Below are 23,777 nucleotides of genomic sequence, written 5' to 3'. Positions count from 1 at the left end.
CATTCTGAGACCAAAAGATTAAGTTGTCATGTAAAGACTGAACACAGTAATAGGAATCACTTACAATTAGAGAATTCACATTAGGATCTGCTAACTCAAGGGCTAGCACCAAAGAGCGAAGCTCGGCCAATTGGGCGATACAGTCACCTAGTGTCTGCGTATGAACAACATTGAACTTGAATTCAACGTTCACTATAGAACCTGCCACAATAGGCCCCGGAATAAGCATGCTAAGACCCGTTGGCCGGTTGCGCTGAACCATCGATGTAAATGATACAATCTTACTCCTCAGGCGGGTGTAAAGAAAGTGGAGGAGGATCAACAAATTCATCCTGCAAAAACTCCTGTGTCTGATGAGACGAGCCAAAGATATACGTGATATTTGGAGACGTCAGAGTAGTAGCCCATTGGATGCAACATGGATGCAAAGCTTTTAGAGTAAGGTACACTCGCCTGTGTCACTGCTTCAAGTGCAGGGTATGGTGTCACCACCAAAATTTGTGTCCCCTGTGCCAGTGCGCATTCCTTCAGGATCACCATTTGCACAGCTGTCAACTTTCAACTATGGAAAAACGCAACTCGGCAGAAGTGTACAAATGTGACTTGTAAGCAATAGGTACTGTGTTACCTTCATTAAAGGTCAAGTAAGTGAAACCCACCACGCCTGGTACAATTCTTATCACCAGATGTGTGTGTTAACAAGTATTTAGATTCAAGAAGATCAGACTGTAATGATTGCAGATTAGCTGAATGTTCTGGAAGCCAGCAGGCTTTTGAAAAAGTAGGTTGTATCAAAGCATAAAAAGCTGTGAGACGCTGGACATATTCAGGAATATATGTACGACCGAAGTTTAAAAAATCCCAGCAAAGACTGTAGTTTTTTCAGGGTTGTAGGAGGTCGCAAATGTGCGTATTTCTCCAGGAAGTGAGAAGCCAAGCCTCTACCTTCAGTATTAAGCTTATAGCCCAGAAACAATACTGTGTACCATGCAATGTGTGATTGTGCAAAGTTAAATTTGTATCCGTAGTCCGCAAACAAAATAACGATGCGGTCCACGCGGCAAAGAAGTGGCCATAATTCGTCATCCGTGAGAAAAATATAATACGGGTGGCGAAAACTCCGGGGCTGTTTTTCTAGCCCATAGCTCTATGGTTCCCAAACTGTGCGCCGCCGCTCCCCAGTGCGCCGTAATGAGGTGCCAGGTGCGCCGCGCGGCTAGGGTGACCAACTGTCCGTAAATTCCACGAACGGCCCTACGCCTTTTATCTGTAATTGTGGCCATCACAGAGAGCAGCGCTGCTCCCTGTGAGAGGCCTCACCCCCGCTGCTGGAGCCGCCTCGCACTCCTCCAGGAGCACCCCCTCCCGCCCATTAAAATTCTGTACGGGGCTGATTGCCACTTACTGAATGACAATGGGGCAGTCAGGGGTGTTCAAGCATGTGGTGGCCTCCTCCTTACCTCAGTGTACAGAAGGGCATTCTGTTGGATAAAAAAAGTAAAACGCCCATGCTGCAATGTTAGAGAACACTTCATTTAAAGAAGCCTGTGAAATAAGTTTGAAAGAACAGGTTAACGTTCTTTCACTGTCTCATGATTTTTGAACTGAAGTATTTTCAATATTATATTCAACAATGCCATGGTTGCTGCTTTTTTATTTTAAGGAACTAGCAACCATTGACAAAGCCAATAGCCCTGGCTTGTTGAGGTGCAATGATACTTGCTGTATTATGTATCTGGATGCAATTAAATAAACAACATAATACCAGTCGAGCGCAACACTACGCTAAGCGCAGATTTTTAGCCTAGGTGTTTTAAACTGCGCTCTTAATTACATCCAACACCCCATTTGAAGAGACCCCCCATTTTTTTTACACCGCTTAAAGCCCTGGAAACAACACCATGTTACAGTCACCTCACACCCTGGCACTGTGCGTCATGCATGACTCATGACTTCTACGTTTTCAGTCTGCCTATGTGCAGGGGCATAGTGAAGTCTCCCCCACCGCACCCCACTCCTTGCTGTAGTTCGTTCTTGATAGGCCTCGTCTGCCTGCAACTCTGCAGACAAAGGCTCAGCTCATAATGTGGAAAGGTGGGTGATTAAATAAGTGAAGAAATGTCTGAATGGCTGGATGGATTACTGATGAGAGAAAAGGTAAGTAGATGGATGTATGGGTGGAAAGGTAGATGGATGGGTAAAAGTGTGTATGGGTGTGTGAAAGGATGGATGGATGAGTGAAAGGGCAGCTGATGGGGGAGTGAATTGGTGGATGGGTGTGTGAAAGGATAGATGATGGGCAAGTGAATGGGTGGATGGATGAATTGATAAGTGAAATGGTGAATGGATGAGTGAAAGGGTGAATGTAAGGATTGATGAGTTAGTGAAAGGGGTAGATGAACAAAAGGATGGATAGATGAGTGAAGTGAAAGGGTGGATGGATGAGAGAACGGATGGCTGGATGAGTGAACGGATGGTTGGATGAGTGAAAGAATGCGTCCCAATTACTTTAAGGAAGATAACAGGAGGTACATACCACCCTCCCACCGGTATAAAAATGGTGGGGAGCCACAGCCAACTGCTGATCAGGTTAAGGGAGCCACAGGTCAAAAAAGTTTGGGAACCACTGCCATAGCTAATCGCCTAAATTGTGTTTGTGTTCCGCTGGCTGTGAATGCGGCCCATTGATTTCATGCAGGGGACAGATTGTGACTGAAAAAGCCATTGGAAATGGCAAGTGTAGTTTTATATTTTTTACTAACAAGACGGTCTACAAGAGCGGAACTATGGGTATTTTGTACCGCAAAAGTGCAACAATGTGAGTTCACATGCCGGTAATCCAATACCAAGTGGTAAGACCCATCGGGTTTGGTTACGGTAAAAAGAGGGTCATTCATTGGTGACACACAGGTCTCAATCACTCCTTGATACTCTGAGTCAGAAATGGGGCCTTTAGCTTCCCGCCGGAGGGGATATTGGGGTTGAGGCTGTGGCATTGACCGCAATGGTATCTCATGCGGTGGACAATCTTTATCCCAGCCCACGAGTACGGTACAGTGCTGGTGCAAGCACCAAAGCCCACTCTACTGCAAAAGAATCTGCATGCTCCTTGGAAACGCTATGTGAAAAACTTTGAAGTATTACCTCCTCCCCTTTGGGGGCCAATTTGCCTCCGCCAATAAAATGTCCTCCGAAGAAGTTAGATTTTCCTAAAAAATCCCTTTAACACCACATTGTATGTCACCTTGTCACCTTCAATAAGAAAAAGTATATCATATAATCTGTCAGGGGGAGCCACTCGAGTGTCTGCCGTTTCAACTGTAATTGAGGTGTCAGTTGCTGCGCATCAAGAAATGAAAGCAGTGCTTGCCGAACTATGGTAACCTCTGCCGCTCTGTCGAGCAGAGCCACCGCCCATGTTCTATTCAGGAGCCAGGTTCTCACCGCCTGTTGCATCTCTCGTTGTTAAACCTGCAAGTTTCTTTTTCTGAAACTGAGGACGTTGACGAGGAAAGTCGTCTTCTTTTCCCTTGCTGTCAGACCAACGAGGCTGATTACGTACTAGTGGTGTACCCCGACCTCTGCAGTGATCCTGGCGTTCACCTCCACCGGCTTGAAAGCCTGAGGTTTCCTGTAAAGAACGAGGAGAACACTGATCAGGAACCTGAAACTTGTCAGGAGACCTAATTCTCGCACAGTCGCGTAAATCATAAGTGTGCTGAGAAGACTCGGGTGTTGGTGACGTAGCACGTGACTCTCGTTTCTGTTGTTGCTTTCCCCGTTTCTTAGTTTTCCAATTTTTTTTTTTTTTAAAGAATGGACACTTGTCTTTATCAGACTGAAACTTCTGTTGTGTTTGCGTTTGTGGAGGTATTTTAGGAAACGGCTAAACACCAAAACAATTGCGGCCAATGGTTTTAGAAGCCTGTGCAATCATCTTTGGCAATTTGTGTGGCTTCTCACCCTCTGGAACGAGAGCCAAAGCATTAGCTACTTGAAAGTTCACTGCATCTCCCTTCACGTTTGCAAGGATGAGATCAGCAACTACGTCGAACACTCCCACCAAACTCATCGATTTCAACTGTTTGTTTATTTAAACAAATGTAATTGCACTAACGGCACTCGAAACCAAGGGACTAGGTCCCGAAACGCGTTGAGTTGCCTGTATTTTTGCTTAATAAAATACTGCTTTTCAAGCATATGAGAGTCCGTAGTTGCTGTTTCCATTGGAATCCTTGGGAGTGGGTCAGCGTTTGTATTGGTACTAAGGCTCGCCCCCTTTTCCACGGACCACCATCATAAGCGATAAGGAGATGGCATTCTCGGTTTTTACAGAGTCTGACAGTATAGAGATATAGATAGATAGATAGATATACATATAAATATATCCACACAGAAAGGTTACCCTTACGGAGGAGCCCAAAACAAGGTGAGTGATGCTTAAATCCATTTATTAGCTCAGAGGCTGCCAGCACTGAGTGTTAAAGCATCGCAGCAAAAAGTACAGCCTTACGTGTTTCGGGCCAACGCTCTTTGTCAAAGGCTCAATCCCCAAAGAGGGGGGGGGGATTAAGAATGCAAACTAAGAAGGTTGGAAACATCTTATATTCTTAGATTTGATTCGAAACATCCGAATGGTCTTAATATTAGTGAAGACCTACATACCTTCCTCTAACACATTTTAAGACTTATAGGTTAAATGATGCAATACTAGAATGAAATAATTACTAAGGAAGGACCTGACATGACATGAATGATATGGTTTTGGAGAAATGCATTCGGACATTTGTCTGTTCCATTAAATGAAAGCTTATGAATTTTATAGTGTAAATGTATTTAAGGATAGTAAAATTTTGTTGACATTTATTAAGATTAGGGATAGGGTTTTAGAATCATTATATAGAACTTATATATATATTTTTGATACTTCTGATATTTATGATTGTTTTATCTAAGGATTGACCCTGGTTATTATATACATGTTAAATTGACTGCCCTGATTGCACTTTGCACTTTATATTCATACAATACTTTGCACATAAGATACGTTGCTTTGCTGGCAAACTGAATAATGAAATGATTGTTATTTATTGCTTATTCACTTTATGGTATTGCACTATTATTATTATTTACTAGGCACTTGAATAAGTTTACTTTCAATTCATGGTGGTATACAATGGCACAATTAGCATTTATGCAATGAATTACTCTTCTGTAATGAAATACATAATTGGAAGGACCCATTATGGGATTAATGTGAAGAACTGAAATTAAATTTTGTATGATGTTTCTTAAATTACACAGCAATCGATGCGAATCTAATTGGAAGATGTGCCCAAACAATAGTATGCAAGATGAAAAAATACAGAAAGTTAAAGCCACAGTGGGTGCTCGGACTGTTTTCAAAACCACCATGTCAGCATGTCACACTCCGTGCTGGCAGCCTCTGAGCTAATAAATGGATTTAAGCATCACTCACCTTGTTTTGGGCTCCTCCGTATGGGTAACCTTTCTGTGTGGATATTATTACGGCCGACCCGGTCGTGGAGGAGGCCCAGCTGCAGTAGCGGACCTGAGGCAACGCTAACCAGCGTGCGCTAGTGAACAGGAACAAGGAGATTGCCAGAGACTATCACATGCTGACATGGTGGTTTTGAAAACAGTCAGAGCACCCACTGTGGCTTTAATGTTCCGTATTTTTTCATCTTACAGCGCCTCACTTGGGGAACATAACTACAGGTACCAGAAGGCTGTGCGAAACGGCCACGCCCACTTGGACAAGTACTGCTGATTATTTAATGGATATTACGCTGGGGGGTGATAGTGGATTGAGCCTTTGACAAAGAGCGTTGGCCCGAAACGCGTAAGGCTGTACATTTTGCTGCAATGCTTTCACACTCCGTGCTGGCAGCCTCTGAGCTAATAAATGGATTTAAGCATCACTCACCTTGTTTTGGGCTCCTCCGTACGGGTAATCTTTCTGTGTGGATATCGATCGATCGAGATATATATATATATATATATATATATATATATATATATATATATATATATCGATCAATAGATATCCTGTGTTTTCAGTCTCTGGAGGAGTCTGGTGGGTGATATTCTCCATCTATCAACACACTTCCTAGCCATATTTAAATAAATATGTATTCTGGTATTACCAGAGTAAAGTGTTGTTTTTCTTCTACACCTCACTGACTGTTCTAAACCTTAAACTCCTATATTACCCATGGACTGGGTTTTTCATACACTCTGATCGAGATCAGCCTGGTCGAACATCCCGCACAAACCATAACCATCCCAGTGAAAGATAAGTCAGCACTCCCCGACTTCCATAAACATATTCAAACGATAATAGCCAGGAAAAATTAACCAGAAACCATACAGGTAGGAATCCTTAGAAGGCTACCTGATTACCACAAATGTACACACCTTTGAAATAGCAAGGACTTTAAATTTTCTGCTGGAAGACAGCAGCCAATGGAGCAACCAGAGTTGAGAGGTTGTTCAACCGGTCTATATAGATTGGTGATTGTGCACAGGGAACTTGTCTTTAAAGTTGATCTTGCAACCAATTTTTCCATAGTTTCCTAATACACTTTACACCACTTTTCTGGATCTAGTGGGGCACCCCTTCTAGCATCTTCATTTCAGGCATGGGACGGTTCTCTGGAATATAAACAAGTCATCCCCTTCATCTGAACTCCGGAATTCTGCCGATTTGACAGCGAGGAGGGTTGGCGGCCTCACTGGATCTCTAGGAACCTCCTAGAGTACCTCTTCTAAATCCAAGTAATCACAATAGAATGCCCATTAGCACCCACAAGTATTCTTGACTGTGTGGGGGAGGGAGGCCAGAAGACTACTCGTGGTGCAGTTATGCCAACAAGAGGATTTCAGAACAAAACTGGAGCAGGACTTAAAAATTCATAATTATAGGTCTAGAGATTCGAATAGTCTAATAAACCTAACTGTAATGCTCATGACCAATCGACTTGTCTCAAATTGTTGAATTCTAGGACAATGTTTTCTATAGAACCACCTTTTTCTTCATTACGACATTGGAGACTTCTTTGAAATGTGCGAGTTCATCATGTGTACTGCGTAAAAAAACACATTTGTTTGATCTAATGGACTAAACAGTTGCTCCAGGTATAATAAGAATCAATCACAGACATAGGGTACGCATTACTCCCGCTTTGCATCTTAGTTTACAATAGTATTGTCATCAGGGCAGGGGCAGGAATGTTTTTCAGTTCATGTTCAAAACTCTATTAATAAATATTCTCACTGCAATGAAGTCATCTTGTGTGCAAGGATGAAATTCTTGCGCATAATAAAAGAAAAACATTTTGTTGAATTTTGAAGAAAATATATTCTAACATGATCTTTAGTGCATAATACTTCAGTGTATATTTTAAGTTTCTGATTGGTCTCATCTCTTTGGGAAAAAACGCCTGTAAAGTCCTAATATAGAGATATTTAAGAAAATAGTATATGCACTGAGGAACATAGGAAGAAAAGGCATATACAAAACCACAGACAATAATGCGGTTGAGTAGTTAGGGGTGCAAAACAAGAGAAATGCTAAGAGACAGACAAGGATAGGACAATAGGAAAAAACAGCGGGACACTAAGCGCTATGGTGATAAGATTTAAAGGATAAGCCATCAATTATAGAGGTCCCAACACTGGACAAAAAAAAAATCTGTTTACAAGTCACACAGAAGAGTGCAACACACAAGGGCCCACGCACCAGGTAATAAAATAATCTGCATATAAAGTCACATAAAAGAGTGGACCTACCGGAGCAGTTATAGCCATTCAACACTCCATCTAAAATATTCCGGGTGGTATGCTGGAACACCTCCTGCTGCCTGGATGTCTCTCCAAATACATGGTCAAACATGAACTTCAAATCCTTGCACTTGCGCTTTGGGCCTTCGTGGTTACGCAGTCCTGCAAAGACTGAAGCTTGATCAGGCTCCTCTGGGTCAAACACCAGCATGCTGCGATCCACCACTTGCACCACCGCCTGCTGACTGCTCTCCTGCTCTCGATGATTAGGAGGCCGCACCCTTACCACCACAGAGACGTTTCCCTCTGAGGGGTTCAAGTCTTCAGGAGCCTCCATGACACAGCCACACACTTTGCGGCTGCTGGGAAAAGGAGAGGGAGACAAATGCAAAATTAGTCACATGCCATCTACAAATCCACTAAAGCACCACAACAGCAATTTTGGCTTGAGTGTCTCTAAAGCGCATTCCCTTCCAGTACTGATAAATTGATAAATACATACTTTGGCCAACCAGCACATCCACGGAGCAGTATTAATAATTGGGTGACACCAGAGTTAAAGCTAAATTACTCATGGTAGAGCACTGTACCTCTGTGCAGTAACAAATACTTTTAATGAAACATTTCTTAACCACAAAGTAGGGCTGTCAGGCTTTTCTAAGCATACTACAAAGCACTTCTTGGAGAAGTGGCAGATGGCAATGTGGTGTAAGCGGCACGATTTCAGATTTTGACACGGACAAATCATCTTGAGATGTTTTGCAATCTGCACTTTTCCCACTCTTCTTGAGCTACCATTTATGCCCAGCATAGCCACATCTGGTTGTCGTGTGGAGGACTGTAGCATATAAGATGTTTCAGTTAGTCTGAATTGAGCTGTAGATTAGGGTTTCCATTTAGTTGCGACTTAATTGTTCAATTATTCTATTGCAGAATGTTGGTTGCCTGCAGCCACTTTTCATTTTACTCATTTGTTGATTCTTTCAAGAACATCTGGATGGAAGAGCAGATGGTCATATTATGAATTCTTCGAGGGAGCCTCTAATTCTTTACAGCTTTACTTATTAATGCAGCAGTTTCGTGCAGGCAAAGAAGACCAAAATGAGTGCTATAAGAACACTTTACTAGGAGCTGGTTACAAGATGAAATACAACATTTAGTGCACAAATGTCTAATCAACAATTGCCTTCGGAACCTAGAATATGTGAAACACGTGGAAAGGAGTTCCAATAATTAGGAGTAAGATTGAAGACAGTATGAATTCGGAATATAGGAAAGATTCACTGAGAATCAGCGAAGAATAAAACAACTTTGTACATTATTTATATAGGGTGACCAAATTGCCAAGAACACTCCTATGTAGACGTATTAAGGGTCGAAGAGACCATGAAACAGATCCCTTGAACATCTGAAAAGAGGAGATATTTTCATCATATTTTATACAGTGGAAGACGCTTACGGCAAGGTATCAATGAGTATTTAAATAGTACAGACCTAGCTGGGTAGCAATGGAGCACTTTACATTATGAGGGGGCGAGAGGAGTGTTTACGGCAAGCGAAAATGAAATGGGCATGTTACATGTTTTAATTACATAAGTGTATCCAACATTTACAATGCATTTCACATAATTACACTTTTATTCATAGAAACACTGTGATTTAACCAAAATCTAACAATTTTCAGTCAAGGTCCATGTTCAGGATAGATACCCTAGCTCTCAAAGTCACCATCACCTCCTCAATGGATAGGTGGGTATACCCAAATCTACTCATACCATCGAAGGCTGTCAGCAATCTAAAACACTGTCCAGGTGTGAATTCCAGGGATTGTTTAATATGTGTTGTGTGACAGATATAACATTACTGCCAAAAGTCCTAATTTGTAAGAGCTCGATAATCCTAGTAGCTAGTTCAGAGACCTCAGTTTCGAAGACCTATATGACCCGAGGATCTGCAGAACCAGAGGGTATGTGAGCTATCAGAGGTTAGAGTTTGTGAAATCTGTGTAACCCAAAGGACAGGTTCGCTACCAGATTTCTGATCCTCTAAGATTATCTGTAAATGTCTTCATTACTTTGCTTTCCAAAAGCATTTCTTATTAAGACTGAGACCTTAGCCTGTAAGATATTTTTATACTAAATGATAATTATGCTCTCAGAAGCTAGTTCATGGAACGTATCTGGAACAGAAGGATACCTCAGCCTATAAAATACTTGTAACCTGATGAATAACTCTACAGAAAAACATGAAAAATATCTGCACCCCTTTTGGCATAAGCCTATAAAATCTGTAATCTCTGAGATAACTTTGCTGTAAAAAAATACTTGACTAGGGCACATATAAGGCAGATGATTTTTCAAAGGGATATTACAAGGTGACCGGGTTATGCCACTGAACAGGAATAATACACAGACGTACAGGAACAGTCAGTGAAATAAAGAAGTGCTTGTCACCATCTTTTCGAGCTGCTTTTTGCAAGAACCTCACTCTCAAACCCTCCAGAAGCTTTGTCTTCCTTGCTTTTACAGTAAGGGACTGGTACTATAATATATAGATTTCTGTCCTACCATGCAACTGAAAGGCTGATCTTGTAAAACATATATAACAACAAGCATGTGTAATGCAATAGGTCTCGCAGTTACCCGAGTTTAAGCTAATGGCATTGTAAATGACAATGCCTTTTATTTATGTTTTTGAAACAAAAACAAAAATAAAAGGCATTATTTGCAATGTCAATAGCTCAAACTCGCATAAATGCGAGACCTATTGCATTGCAAATGCTTGTTACTTCCGGTGTTAGGAGATTAAGTGATTCGCCCTGAATCACAGGATGGTTTCCCACTTTCAAGTTAGCAGGTTTGGCTGTAATGCCACCTCCTTTTTAGGTTAATAAAAGCTTAATAAAGGTTGCTTCACATATGCAAGTGCACACACCCTCCAGGAAGGATTCTCTTACTTCACAACCTCCTGATCCCTCCATAGCCTCAGGGTGAAGGCCTTGCATTGGAGGGGTCAAGAAATAGGACACAGCTGCTCCTGCTCCAAGGGGGGATGAGATGTATATGGCCCATAGTCAGAGAATTGCGGACCTAAGCGGGGCCCCTGCATACTCCAATCCTCCCTGGTCCACCATTGCCTGAATGTGATGGCCTGGCAGGGGAGGGGCCGGGGAAAGACACTGCTTCTGGGTTTAGCCGTCCCCATGGGGGCAGAAGTAAGAATAGCCCAACAAATGGAGCAAAACTTGGCCCCCAGTAAGGCCGATGATGACACTTACCAGTTACCACCCTCGCCTGCCCACCATAGCCTGAAGTGCTATGGCCTGGCAGGGCAGGAAAAAAGCAGGGGCCCTGAAAAAATACGACCCACGTATCACCCTTAGACACTAGAGTTTTGGCCAGTGCCCGATTGCCGCATTCCCAGTCCGACCCTGGTGGTGACAAAGTGCAGCTTTTATTGGTTCCCAGGCTGGAGGGGATATGTCCTTGTCACTTAGGCGCTCCCACGTCCATAGCCTTCAGCTTCTGCAGTACATGGCAGTTTGATAAATCACAAGAGGTAGGGTGTGTGTGGTCTCCGGGGCTAGGAAGAGAACTTCATGCTTGGGAGGGAGCCCTCAGAGGAGCCTAGTTGTTGGCATAACAGCATCTGTAACGCCCATGGCTGTTCCACAAAAGAGCACACTGATGTCAGAGCACAGCTTGTCAAGCTCTGATTTAATGGATGAGCAAGTGCAACCTCAAGACTGTATGCTTGGGCAAAAAGGTAGACCCCAGCTTAAATCCGAACAAAAGTATACCGGCTTGCGTTGAGGAAGCCTTGGCCGCCACAAGGTCATGACTCTGTCCGACTTTCCTGATCTGTGGGACTTTTAAAACTGGTACTGTGTAGCTTGTTTTTGACACCCTCTGCTTTTTTCTCCACCCGCAACCACGTGTCATCTTGCTAACAACTCAAACAAGCAAATGGACACTTTATGGACATTATACTATGCAACAGTGGATTAACACACACAATTGAATCGCTATTGTTTCAAGTACTGCAATAACATAACTGATAATTAATTACATTCATTTTTTATAACATGCACATAGGCCATACATTTATTTATTAATATAGGACTTTGGATTAATTCTGCATTGATTGCTAGAGTAAGGTTTAATTTTGCTTCACATTCCTTCTTACAGATTCACTCAAATATTTTTGCCACCTAAGTGTTCAAGTCCTTTGGAAGCAACTGTTTATGTTCAGAAACAGAACCGGTAATCTGAGGGCAGGACCGGTAATCTGAGGGCAGGACCGGTAATCTGAGGGCAGGACCGGTAATCTGAGGGCAGAGGCCCTGCAGATGGCACACAAGGTGGGGGAGCCCAGTCGTCTGCACCGGTGAGGCAGCGAAGTGACAAGCACCACTACCCACAAAAAAGGTAACGAGGGCACTGAATAACATCGGATTTTCTCTTTATATCTGGCAGGAACGAGGTTAAATTTCCCTAGATCCAAAATGTACAATTAGTGCCACAACGGTATTCAAGAAGACCTGCGAAGGATGCTGCTTCTGCCTCCGTACCCTGGTGACGGCACATGGGTCACGCCGCAGCGGTAAATGTCCTCCTGTAGATAGTGAAGCACGGTACGGTCATACTGCGGTGGGACACACACTCGTTGACCTCTCATGGCACTGCTCCACACTTCGGGAGGATGCTTTTCATTAGCTGTGTTTTCTGATGATATGTCGCGCCGGCCCCGTCCAACAACAGGGTAGTGCACTGGTGTTTGGGTAGTGTAGGGGGTCGTGCTGGGGCTGGGTTTAGGGTAGTGCAGTGGTATTTGGGTAGTGTAGGGGATCATGCTGGGGGTAGTGTTTTAGGGTAGTGCAGTGGTGTTTGGGTAGTGTAGGCGGTCGTGCTGGGTTTAGGGTAGTGCAGTGATGTTTGGGGTCGTGCTGGGGGTAGTGTTTTAGGGTTTAGGATCGTGCAGTGGTGTTAGGGTTTAGGGTAGTGCAGCGGTGTTTGGGTAGTGTAGGGGGTAGTGTTTTAGGGTAGTGCAGTGGTGTTTGTGTAGGGTAGGGGATCGTGCTGCGGATAGTGGTTTAGGGTAGTGCAGTGGTGTTTGGGTAGTGTAGGGGGTCGTGCTGGGGGTGGGTTTAGGGTAGTGCAGTGGTGTTTGGGTAGTGTAGGGGGATCATGCAGGGGTAGTGTTTTAGGGTAATGCAGCGGTGTTTGGGTAGTGTAGGCGGTCGTGCTGGTGGTAGTGTTTTAGGGTAGTGCAGTGGTGTTTGGGTAGTGTAGGTGGTCGTGCTGGGTTTAGGGTAGTGCAGTGATGTTTGGGGTCGTGCTGGGGGTAGTGTTTTAGGGTATAGGATAGTGCAGTGGTGTTTGGGTAGTGTAGGGCATCATGCAGGGGGGGAGTGTTAGGGTTTAGGGTATTGCAGTGGTGTTTGGGTAGTGTAGGGGGTCGTGCTGGGGGTATTGGTTTAGGGTGGTGCAGTGGTGTTTGGGTAGTGTAGGGGGTAGTGTTTTAGGGTAGTTCAGTGGTGTTTGTGTAGGGTAGGGGGGTCGTGCTGCGGATAGTGTTTTAGGGTAGTGCAGTGTTGTTTGGGTAGTTTAGGGGGTCGTGCTGGGGGTAGTGTTTCCTCCATACACTCCTGTCAGTGATTGCTTTCTGTGAATGACTTTGCTTCATACTACTCATCCTAATTCACCAGCTACTTGCTGCATTAATCCCAACTCTACCTCCAACCTCTGCCACCCGATCTACTCCCAGGGTCTGTCTCTCCTTTGCTTACTCTACTTTTTTCTCCTAGAATTCACCACTGAAGAGCTCCTTGCTTTAAGGAAATCTGCTAATCTCTACACCAATGGCAGCCAAACACGTTTCACTTTTCCATTTCTCACCCCCACCTGCAGTTAAACATGCTGGATTGTTGCAAGCCCAAATCACCAATTCATGGCAATAGGACCGCTTATGCCAACTCATACAAAATTGAGGTCTACTACTTGTATTCCTCTACTGCACCTATCTCTCTATCTTATGCAATTAACTTTCCTTCTGACATCCTGACTAAGGGTGGGCGTAAAATCCGTTTCGCGGGCGAATTTGCGGATTTTCCGCGATTTCGCGATCCTCGAATCTCGCGAAATCGCGGTAAAATCCGCGAATAAGCGGGGACGAATTTTCAGCCAAGCAAGGGTTACAGCAGCAGGTGCAAAAGTTGAACCTAATTTCTTTGTAACCTTTTACAAAAGGGTTACAAACAAATTAACTTCAACTTGGACACCTGCTGCTAATTGCTTCTTGGAGCCTCGTTGCCTACTTGCAACTATTCTCTGACCATGCTCTGACCCTTGAAGCAGGGTCAGAGAATAGTTACAAGTAGGCAACGAGCCACCTGTCCAAGGAATTAAACCTCATCAGGAAGCACTTACAGATATAAACAAGCATTTGCAATGCAATAGGTCTCGCATTTGCAAATGTTTGAGCTATTGGCATTGTAAATGACAAACCTTTTATCTATGTGTTGGTTTTGAAAACAGATAAATCAATGGCATTGTCATTTACACTGCCGATAGCTTAAACTCTCGCATTGTAAATGACAATGCCCTTTTCAAGATGTTAGGGTTGTTACTATTACTTTTAAGTTGAGGCTGGCACAAATTTTCTTTTAGGCAGCAAACACCACTAACAGAACACATTAAACAGAACACTGAAAACATATCAAACTCAGATGCAATATACCATATAGCTAGGTATCACTGGCCAGGGCACCTCCTGCTCTCCCTTTCAGCTGCTCAACTTCATTTAACTTAAGCCCATGTTCTCGCACATACAGTACCACTTTTCCACAATTGAGAGCAGTTATAACTCAGCAGACACCATTAAGTAATGACACACCTCCTTCACGAAAGTTAGAGAGAAAGACAAGAAAAGAGTTCGCTGCGACAGAGACACCCAATGAGCCTGATCCTCCACCACAACACACACGGGCCGAGGGTATTAGTGAGTCCTGCTCCATAGCCCCTGGCAAGAGTGGTTTCCAGGCAGCGATAAGTTTGGAAAAAATAATATTTTCGGGCACACTCCTATATGGGAAAACCGGAATGGGGGCGGGGGGGAGACAGAGGAGAGGGTGGGGGGAAAACATTGGAGAGAGCAAGGACCTGGGCAGAGCAGGTGAACGGGGCACTGGGAGTAGGCACAAGAGGGCATAGAAAGGAAGGTGGTGGGGGAGGGGGGGGCTACAGGAAGCTGCTTTTGGCTTTTGCTGCCAGTGTTAGGGCAAATACAAATCGGTAAAACGGAAAGCTACTGTTAATTTTAAAGTCTAATGGTATGGGCTAGAATGGAATAAATCCCTTAATGAAACAATATAAAAAAAGACAGGCAGCTTTAAAGACAACGTCCTTTTCAGACCCGCCCGGAAAACAAATTAACATTAGGATTTATTTCGATTTTTTGAGTCTTTAGGTATTTTGTGGAATTATTTAGATCCGTCAAAATTGCCCTTTTCGTAACCCAGAGTACTATGGCGCGTAATGCAACATAACTCGGCATATAAAATAACATAACACCATACAAACTAACATAACATCACGCATTGACCCTGTAACCATGACAGCTATGGTTGATTACCTAAACTATATACAATTGTCTGTTTTGCAGTTTTGTACAGCGCTAACTTGACCCAGAGGGTTTGGAGCGCTTTACATAAGCACCAGTTACATTACACAAGGACTCATTCATACACATTCTGAAAATCATTACGTTCACTTGGAAATGTTAAATATTATTTTGTCCCCAATCTTTTCTAAGCAGTCATATGGAAAGGGGCGACCACTCGGTCCCCCCGAACGTATGGTAGGGTGCCCTGACCCCCCCGGGAAACCATTTTGGGCGGGGGCGGGTCTCGGCTGGTATGCCCGAAGCGGCCGCCCAAGAGGGGTTGTCCTAGACACCTACACCGCTGGCCACGCCCGGTGGGCGGATAAGGGGAGAGTACACGCCCTCCCAAGGAAGAATAAAAGGAGCAACAATCCAAGGAAGCATCCTCTTGTTCCTGTGCTTGGAAGCTGCACCTCCTCGTTGCACATGAGCCCTAGACGGAACAAGGAGCCAATTTTGAGAACTTTTTAATTTTGTGCTTCTCTTTTCAGTGACCCCGAACCTTTGGATCCAGGGCCTCGTAGAGCAGCAAGTGTCGGATATAGGAGAACGATGCCTGGCAAAAGGGTCGGAAAGAAGGTCGGGACCGAACAGATACTTCGCATGCTGGTGAAAGACATGGCGAACATGAAAAAGCAGATGGCGGCAATGAATGGTACGGGCAGACCGAAGAAAGTCATCGGACCAGCATTGCCAGGAGTAGTCCCTGCCGGGAGAAGTAAAAGGGCCAGGAATAGGGCGACAGGAGGGGAGGCTCCGGTTCCAGAGTCACCTCCAGCGAGCCCGGTCAGTCCAGTGGAGGCCCCAGTTCCGATCCCGAACGCGGGACAGCCGATCCCTGTGGTAGTTACACCCGTTAACGAGGGGGATATGCCTCCCGAGTTGGCCGCCCAGTTAGCGGCATGGTTAGGCAAGAACACCGAAGGTGCTGTGGCGCCAGGAGACACGGCCGAGGAGGCCAGGTTACTAATGAAGCAGTTGCGGCAATCGAGAGATGCTGCGAAGGCACCTTGTCCTCTTGTTTCCCCTCAGGTTCCCTCGGGACAATCGGCGTCTGGCGTTGGGACAACTGCAACAGCAGGACCAGCTTCTAATTCGGGTAAGCAGCCGTTGCCAATGGCGAGGGAGGGATCGTTACCCTCAAGGAGGGAAAGGGTAGTCCAACATATACCGTTGGCCACGAAAGAAACGATCTGGGCTGATAAATACGTAAACATGTTTTCCCTGTTGACTGACCACCATGAGATAGAGCACATTCGAAGTCAGAAGGAGTTGTTGCACCCGAGTGTATGGCGTGCAAAAATGGCGGGTTTCAGGGTGGATGAGACGATCGCTAATTGGGCCAGGGCGTTTGGAATGTTCACTGCAATCATGGGGGAATGTAGGCCCGAACTGTTGCCTGAATTGGCTTGTTACCAGACACGTATAATGGAATTTTATGAAACGTATGAAGGTAATCAATGGTTGGGTTATGATAGCAAATTTCGCAAGGCTAAGGAGCACGACTCATCTCTGACGTGGGATTGTTTCGACTCCATTTCCTGGCAAAAGCAAGTCATGCCGAACACGACGAAGTCGTCTTCGTTTGGCGGGAATGGGGCGGAGTCCGCCCGCCATTATTCAGCGGCGCCCTTTCGAGCGGGCGCCAGCAGTGATCAACACACAAGGAGTAATGGGAATTCGGGTAGAAAAGGGGTCTGTTGGAGCTTTAACAGAGGCAAGTGCACCAGGCCACAAGGGACATGCAAGTTCAGGCATGAGTGTGCAGGGTGCGGACAACCTTCACACCCCGAGAGTTCATGCAGAGCCAGGAACGGTGATACAGGGGGTAGAGGAGGTGCCAAACAGGTCTAATATCGGCCGAGGGGCACCGCTACCTACTCCCGTAGACATCATGGCAATGATCCCTTGGCTGAACGAGTACCCTGATCATGTCTCCGCTGGGGTGCTGCGAGACGGTTTCTCATATGGTTTCCGCATCCCGGCGGGGGATTTTCGGGGGGAATCACAGTGTAAGAACCAACTGTCTGTTCAACAGAATACGGCGGTAGTACAGGCAAAGATTGCAAAGGAGGTGGCCCGAGGCCGTGTTGCAGGACCATATGGGCATCCGCCTGTTAATAACTTCATTTGTTCACCGTTGGGAGTAGTCCCCAAGAAGGACCCAGGTGAGTTTAGGTTAATTCATAACTTGTCCGCTCCCAAGGGTCTTTCGGTGAATGATGCAATTGACCCGGGAGTTTGTACAGTGCGATACGCATCCTTCGATGATGCCGTCGCCATGTTGAATCGCCTGGGGCCCGGAGCGCTGATGGCTAAATCGGATATTGAGTCAGCGTTCCGGTTGCTCCCGGTACACCCACAGGATCAGCGTCTGTTAGGTTTTGTGTTTCAAGGACGTTACTACATGGATAAATGTATGCCAATGGGTTGCTCCATCGCTTGTGCGTATTTTGAGAAGTTCAGTAGCTTTTTGCAATGGGCGTTCACCAGAGCCACAGGCTTTACGCAGGTTATGCATTACCTTGATGATTTTCTGTTTCTGGGGGCAGCCGGGGACACAGATTGTGCGCTGGCTTTAATGGCATTTTGCAATCTCATGAAACGATTTGGCGTGCCACTGGCACCAGGGAAGCATCAGTTGCAACAATCAGTGGGTCAGCTTAACTTTGCCCTTAGAGTGATACCGATGGCTCGCCCCTTTTCCCGCTCTATTGCACTAGCCATGGTTGGTCTCAAAGAGGGGCACCACCGCACACGGCTGTCCGCAGAGGTTCGCCAGGACATGCGCATATGGTTGGCATTTCTGGCGGATTTCAACGGCCGGGTCATGTGGAATAAGCCGCCAGCTTCCTCTGAGGAGCTGGGCTTATGGACCGACTCGGCGGGGAGTGTGGGATTTGGCGCCATCTTTGGTAATCAATGGTCGGCGCGAACATGGCCGACGTGGTGGCACGATAGTAGGCTCACAGAGAACATTGGGTTTCTTGAGCTGTTCCCCATTCTTGTGGCCTTAAGAACATGGCCGGGCTGGTTTCGTGATCGCACAGTGGTGTTCTGGTCTGATAACATGACCGTGGTTGAATGTATCAATAATCAGGCAGCACGCTGCAGATTGATTTTGAGATTGCTGAAAGAAATTGTCCTACTGTGTATGAGACTAAACGTCCATTTTAGGGCAAGACACGTGCCTGGTGTATTGAACCAGGCGGCTGATGCACTCTCTCGTTCCCATATGCAGGCTTTCAGGGGTTATCTACCCTCGGCGGACTTGGTGGCGGCACCATTTCCCGAAGCTCTTTGGTCACTCGGTGCCCCGGATTACAAGACCTCGTGGGAGCGAGTCTAGCACCCAGGACAAGGACGGCATACGAAGGAGCGTTCCGTTCCTATTGGTCATTTTTGGGTCCAGCTAGGGGGGAGCATTGGGGGCGGGAGGAGTATGTCCTGAAGTTTCTGGTATCACTACATCAGGCAGGCCGCTCAGTGGCAACAGCCAATAGACACCGGGCCGCCATTGCGTTCATGGCGCAGGCGCATGGCATCCAGGACCCCACATCGTCCTTTCTCGTAAAGAAGGCACTGCGTGGGTGGCGACGCCTTGAGGGTCGTAGAGTGGACGAGAGGCGCCCGATTGGGCTAGCAAGGTTGTCCCTATTAATGACCGTACTCCCTGCGACATGTTCATCTCAGTCAGAGACGGTGCTGTTCCGGGCCGCTTTTGCATTAGCATTCCACGGGGCTATGCGGGTAAGCGAACTGGTAGCGAGGAACAAGCAGGATACGGGGGGAGGACTGTGTCGAGAACACATTCAAATCAAGGGTGATACCATGGTAATCACGATAGCTAGGTCCAAAACCGATCAGGGAGCGATCGGGGACGGGGTGGTAGTCCAGCGCATTCCAGGGTCCCCCAGGTGCCCGGTAAAATGTGTGGAGGAATATTTAGCACAGAGGGCGGCATCATGGGGGGGAAGCTTGCTGAGACACACCGACGCCACCCCACTGACGAGGTTTCAGTTTCAGCGGGTGTTAGCAATGGCAATCGCGGCAGCGGGCTTGAACCCGAGCGATTTTGGGACCCATTCCTTCCGGATAGGGGCTGCTACAGAGGCTACAGCCAGGGGTCTGAGTGTTGAAAAGGTGAAACAGTTGGGACGTTGGTCCTCGAATTGTTATAAAAGGTATGTGCGGTTGCACATGTTGTGAAGCTAATGTAATGCACTCACGCTTCTTGTTTTCTGTTTGGTTTACAGTTTCGCGAGCAGGCTTTGCGGGGCGGACTGTGCAGTTGACCCGACACCTGGGGACCAGCGGTCAGAGATCACCGGCTGAGGGAAGAGTGGTGTGGGTCGTTGGCCACTCATACGTGAGGCGTGCCGCGGACGTATTCAAAGCAGGTGACATGATTCACATGGCTGGGGAATACGGGTACAGGGTGACCTTCCACGGAAGGGGCGGGCTCTGTATTGACCAGTTTCAAAGTTTTATTGAGGGACTTTTAGGGCGGACGAGGTCACCGCCGTCTGTAATCATAGTGCATCTTGGGGGCAATGATTTGGTGACCACTGGTCGACGAGTACTGCTCGAGTTAATTTTATCCACCGTGAGTTGGCTGGCGAGAAGGGTTGCGGGGTGCACGATTGCATGGTCACACATGATTCCTCGGAAGGTGTGGCGGGGGGCCATCTCTGTGTCAGCTTTGAATAAATCGGTAAAGAAAGTCAATAACAAACTTAGTAGGTTGTTTCGTTCAAACCAGTTGCATTGTATCCCACATGGATGTATTCAGGGGGACGACATGTATCTTGAAGATGGGGTTCATTTGTCCCGGGTGGGGAATGTCTTACTCATAGGAGACTTCGTAGCGTGGTTAAAGAGTTTGAGTAGCCATGACCTTCAGTAGGAGTTGTGGGGGGTCCGGATAGCCGGTCAACTATCCGGCCTGTGGCGGCAAGGTCATGATCGGTGAGCAGTAATTGGAAGATCCCTAGAGGTAGGGCGCCACCCATTATGGATGGGAGCGCCCGGGGGGAGGCAGCCATTGGCCCCTCACACGGGGAGGCGGGACCCTCTAAGGTTGGGCCCGCCGAAAGGGAAGGCAGTCACAGGCCCCTCCCTGGGGAGGAGGGGCTACGGGCCCCTCCTAGGAATTTCCCGGGGCCAGGACATCCGCGACGGCGGATGTGGTAAGCAGTGTGGGGTGGGAGGGGGGTCTACGCTACCTTCTAGACACCTCATACGAGTCCTCGGACGACCACTACGATGGCGTCGAGTTAAGTAAGGGGCCCCCGCTAAGAAAAGGGAAATTGGAAGTTGGCACAGAGGTACAGTCCTCTGTGCGCCCGCCCCTCACAAGTGAGGGGGGAGTTCTGGTATTAGGGATCTGACACCGGTTACGACCTTGCCGTTGGCCCGTAATGTTAGGATGTACAATTTTAATTTGAGAATATGCATTTGCAGGATGTTTTAGAATCGGCTAGGAGAACCTTTGTATTAGAGATGTGTTAAGGTTAGCCAATAAGCATCGTAATGTGTAAATGAAAAATTGTACATAATATGAAACTGTTAATTTAATGTTTTAATTTTGTTTCATATTTTAATAAATACGGCCGGGAGGGTAACTCCCTCCCGCCTTCCAAAAGTTAAAGAACTGTGTCCGTCTTCCCATCCTTGGGGATTGTGTTGGGAGGGGGTGACGGGTATCCCGGCCATATGGAAAGGGGCGACCACTCGGTCCCCCCGAACGTATGGTAGGGTGCCCTGACCCCCCCGGGAAACCATTTTGGGCGGGGGGCGTGTCTCGGCTGGTATGCCCGAAGCGGCGTAGCCGGGGCGCGCCTTTTTCCCGCCCAAGAGGGGTTGTCCTAGACACCTACACCGCTGGCCACGCCCGGTGGGCGGATAAGGGGAGAGTACACGCCCTCCCGAGGAAGAATAAAAGGAGCAACAATCCAAGGAAGCATCCCCTTGTTCCTGTGCTTGGAAGCTGCACCTCCTTGTTGCACGTGAGCCCTAGACGGAACAAGGAGCCAATTTTGACCCACCCACCAGCCCCTTATGGCAACGATTAGTATTGCAATAAAGTCGATTAACGATGATATTATCTCTTTACAGGTTGTCTTAATAAAGTTTGGATTGTTTCTTATGACAATAAAACGGTTGCTGTTTAGCATGTTCTTAGGCGAAGTATCACAGCCTAGTGAAAGATGTGTTATTTGTGTAGATAAAGGTTTATATTGTGTAATCCCCAGTATAACCATTTATTCCGCCTCATTAGGTCAAAAACTGTCGTATTTATTTTTGGTCGGGCGGTAAGGTCATGATCGGTGAGCAGTAATTGGAAGATCCCTAGAGGTAGGGCGCCACCCATTATGGATGGGAGCGCCCGGGGGGAGGCGGCCATTGGCCCCTCACACGGGGAGGCGGGACCCTCTAAGGTTGGGCCCGCCGAAAGGGAAGGCAGTCACAGGCCCCTCCCTGGGGAGGAGGGGCTACTGGCCCCTCCTAGGAATTTCCCGGGGCCAGGACATCCGCGACGGCGGATGTGGTAAGCAGTGTGGGGTGGGAGGGGGGTCTACGCTACCTTCTAGACACCTCACACGAGTCCTCGGACGACCACTACGATGGCGTCGAGTTAAGTAAGGGGGCCCCCGCTAAGACAAGGGAAATTGGAAGTTGGCACAGAGGTACAGTCCTCTGTGCGCCCGCCCCTCACAAGTGAGGGGGGAGTTCTGGTATTAGGGATCTGACACCGGTTACGACCTTGCCGTTGGCCCGTAATGTTAGGATGTACAATTTTAATTTGAGAATATGCATTTGCAGGATGTTTTAGAATCGGCTAGGAGAACCTTTGTATTAGAGATGTGTTAAGGTTAGCCAATAAGCATCGTAATGTGTAAATGAAAAATTGTACATAATATGAAACTGTTAATTTAATGTTTTAATTTTGTTTCATATTTTAATAAATACGGCCGGGAGGGTAACTCCCTCCCGCCTTCCAAAAGTTCAAGAACTGTGTCCGTCTTCCCATCCTTGGGGATTGTGTTGGGAGGGGGTGACGGGTATCCCGGCCATACACTTGTGCGGCTGGCGGAAGTTACTTACCGGACCCAGGACATGGTTGTCTTGTCACTTCTTAAGTCTCGGAGGTCGCATCTGCGGTTCTTGCTCTTTAACCGAGGGACTGACCGGCTTTAAGCCGCAGCTGGTATATTCCTCTAGTCTACCTCTACGGTTTCCATGGTACGAGCAGTATCTAAAAGCCCGAAGAGCGAGGCGCCGTCACGAACACCAACTGGGACCTCTTGAGCCGGGAAGCGCACACATCATTAAGTGATGTGAAGGCACAAAATCCATGAGTTATTCCCCCAAAACTCGTAATAGGCAACAATCATCTCACGTGTAAATTAACGTAACCTGGTATATCATTATTTATGAGCTGTGATAAATAGCACCTTCACTCAGGCCCCTACTTGTATCCAAATGGGGAAATGTAAGAACATGGTAAAACTGAAGAAGAACCAAATGAGTGTGGAAACAAATGATTTTTCTGTATGTGCTAAGAGGAATATTGACAAAATTAAAAGGATTTGTTAACGAAATAGCACTTAAGAATGAGCTAGTATGAATGGTTTATAAAGACAGATTTCTATTTATATAAGTGGGCAAAGAGTTTTCCAAATTTGAAAAGCTGTATATCATTGAGCCCGTATAAACTTCTATATGTCAACCCATGCTGAAGCCATAAAAGTGATGCGTTGTTTGTGCATAGACCTGAGTGAATTTAATAATAAAATACAGGTCTCTAGGTGCCTTCCTACAACAACAAAAAGTTATCATAGGTAAAATGTCCAACTCTGTTTAGCACTATTGAGTGGTTCCACTGCACTAAGAGTTCAGACCATTTAAGGGATTAATTACACCCTTTGGATGTTATCAGTTTAAAAGAATGCCTTTTGGTCTGGTCTCGGCTGCAGCTGTGTTCAAACACATTCTGCATAGGCCGTCCAGGAATATGACAGCGGTAAAATAATTCCAAAATAACATTTGTGGTAGACAGTAAAAAAGAAGACCAAACCAAGGCACCTATAAAAACAAATGAGAAACGTTTTAGGTGAACTCATCGATTTGGTTTTAACTGTGGAGGATACAAAATGCAAAACTAAGATACGCAATGTGACACATATTGAGAACAGAAACCTGAGTGAAGATGACCAAATATCAATTGAGCGGATCAAAGAAGAGATTTATAACACTAAATAATTAAAGGGATTTACCTAAATTTGAAAACAGTAATCTCAACCTGATGC

The 23,777-nt window shown here is 46.2% G+C and overlaps 1 protein-coding gene across 4 annotated transcripts in view; it reads right to left on the bottom strand.

The window, feature by feature from the left end:
- Positions 1-23,777, bottom strand: part of LOC147701515 (kinesin-like protein KIF18B) — a 373,257-nt gene that overhangs the window by 328,505 nt on the left and 20,975 nt on the right. For 3 of the 4 annotated variants that reach the window (XM_086930193.1, XM_086930194.1, XM_086930196.1), the window contains exon 2: positions 7,813-8,165. In XM_086930193.1, the coding sequence (XP_086786319.1) occupies positions 7,813-8,165 (353 nt within the window). The remainder of the gene's footprint in view (positions 1-7,812; positions 8,166-23,777) is intronic. The other variant, XM_086930195.1, reaches the window with a different exon arrangement.

This window comes from Lissotriton vulgaris, chromosome 7 (genome assembly GCF_964263255.1).
Source record: "Lissotriton vulgaris chromosome 7, aLisVul1.2, whole genome shotgun sequence".
NCBI lineage: Eukaryota > Metazoa > Chordata > Amphibia > Caudata > Salamandridae > Lissotriton > Lissotriton vulgaris.
Note: the sequence above shows the minus strand (reverse complement) of the source record. Positions and strands in the feature narration are given on the sequence as shown.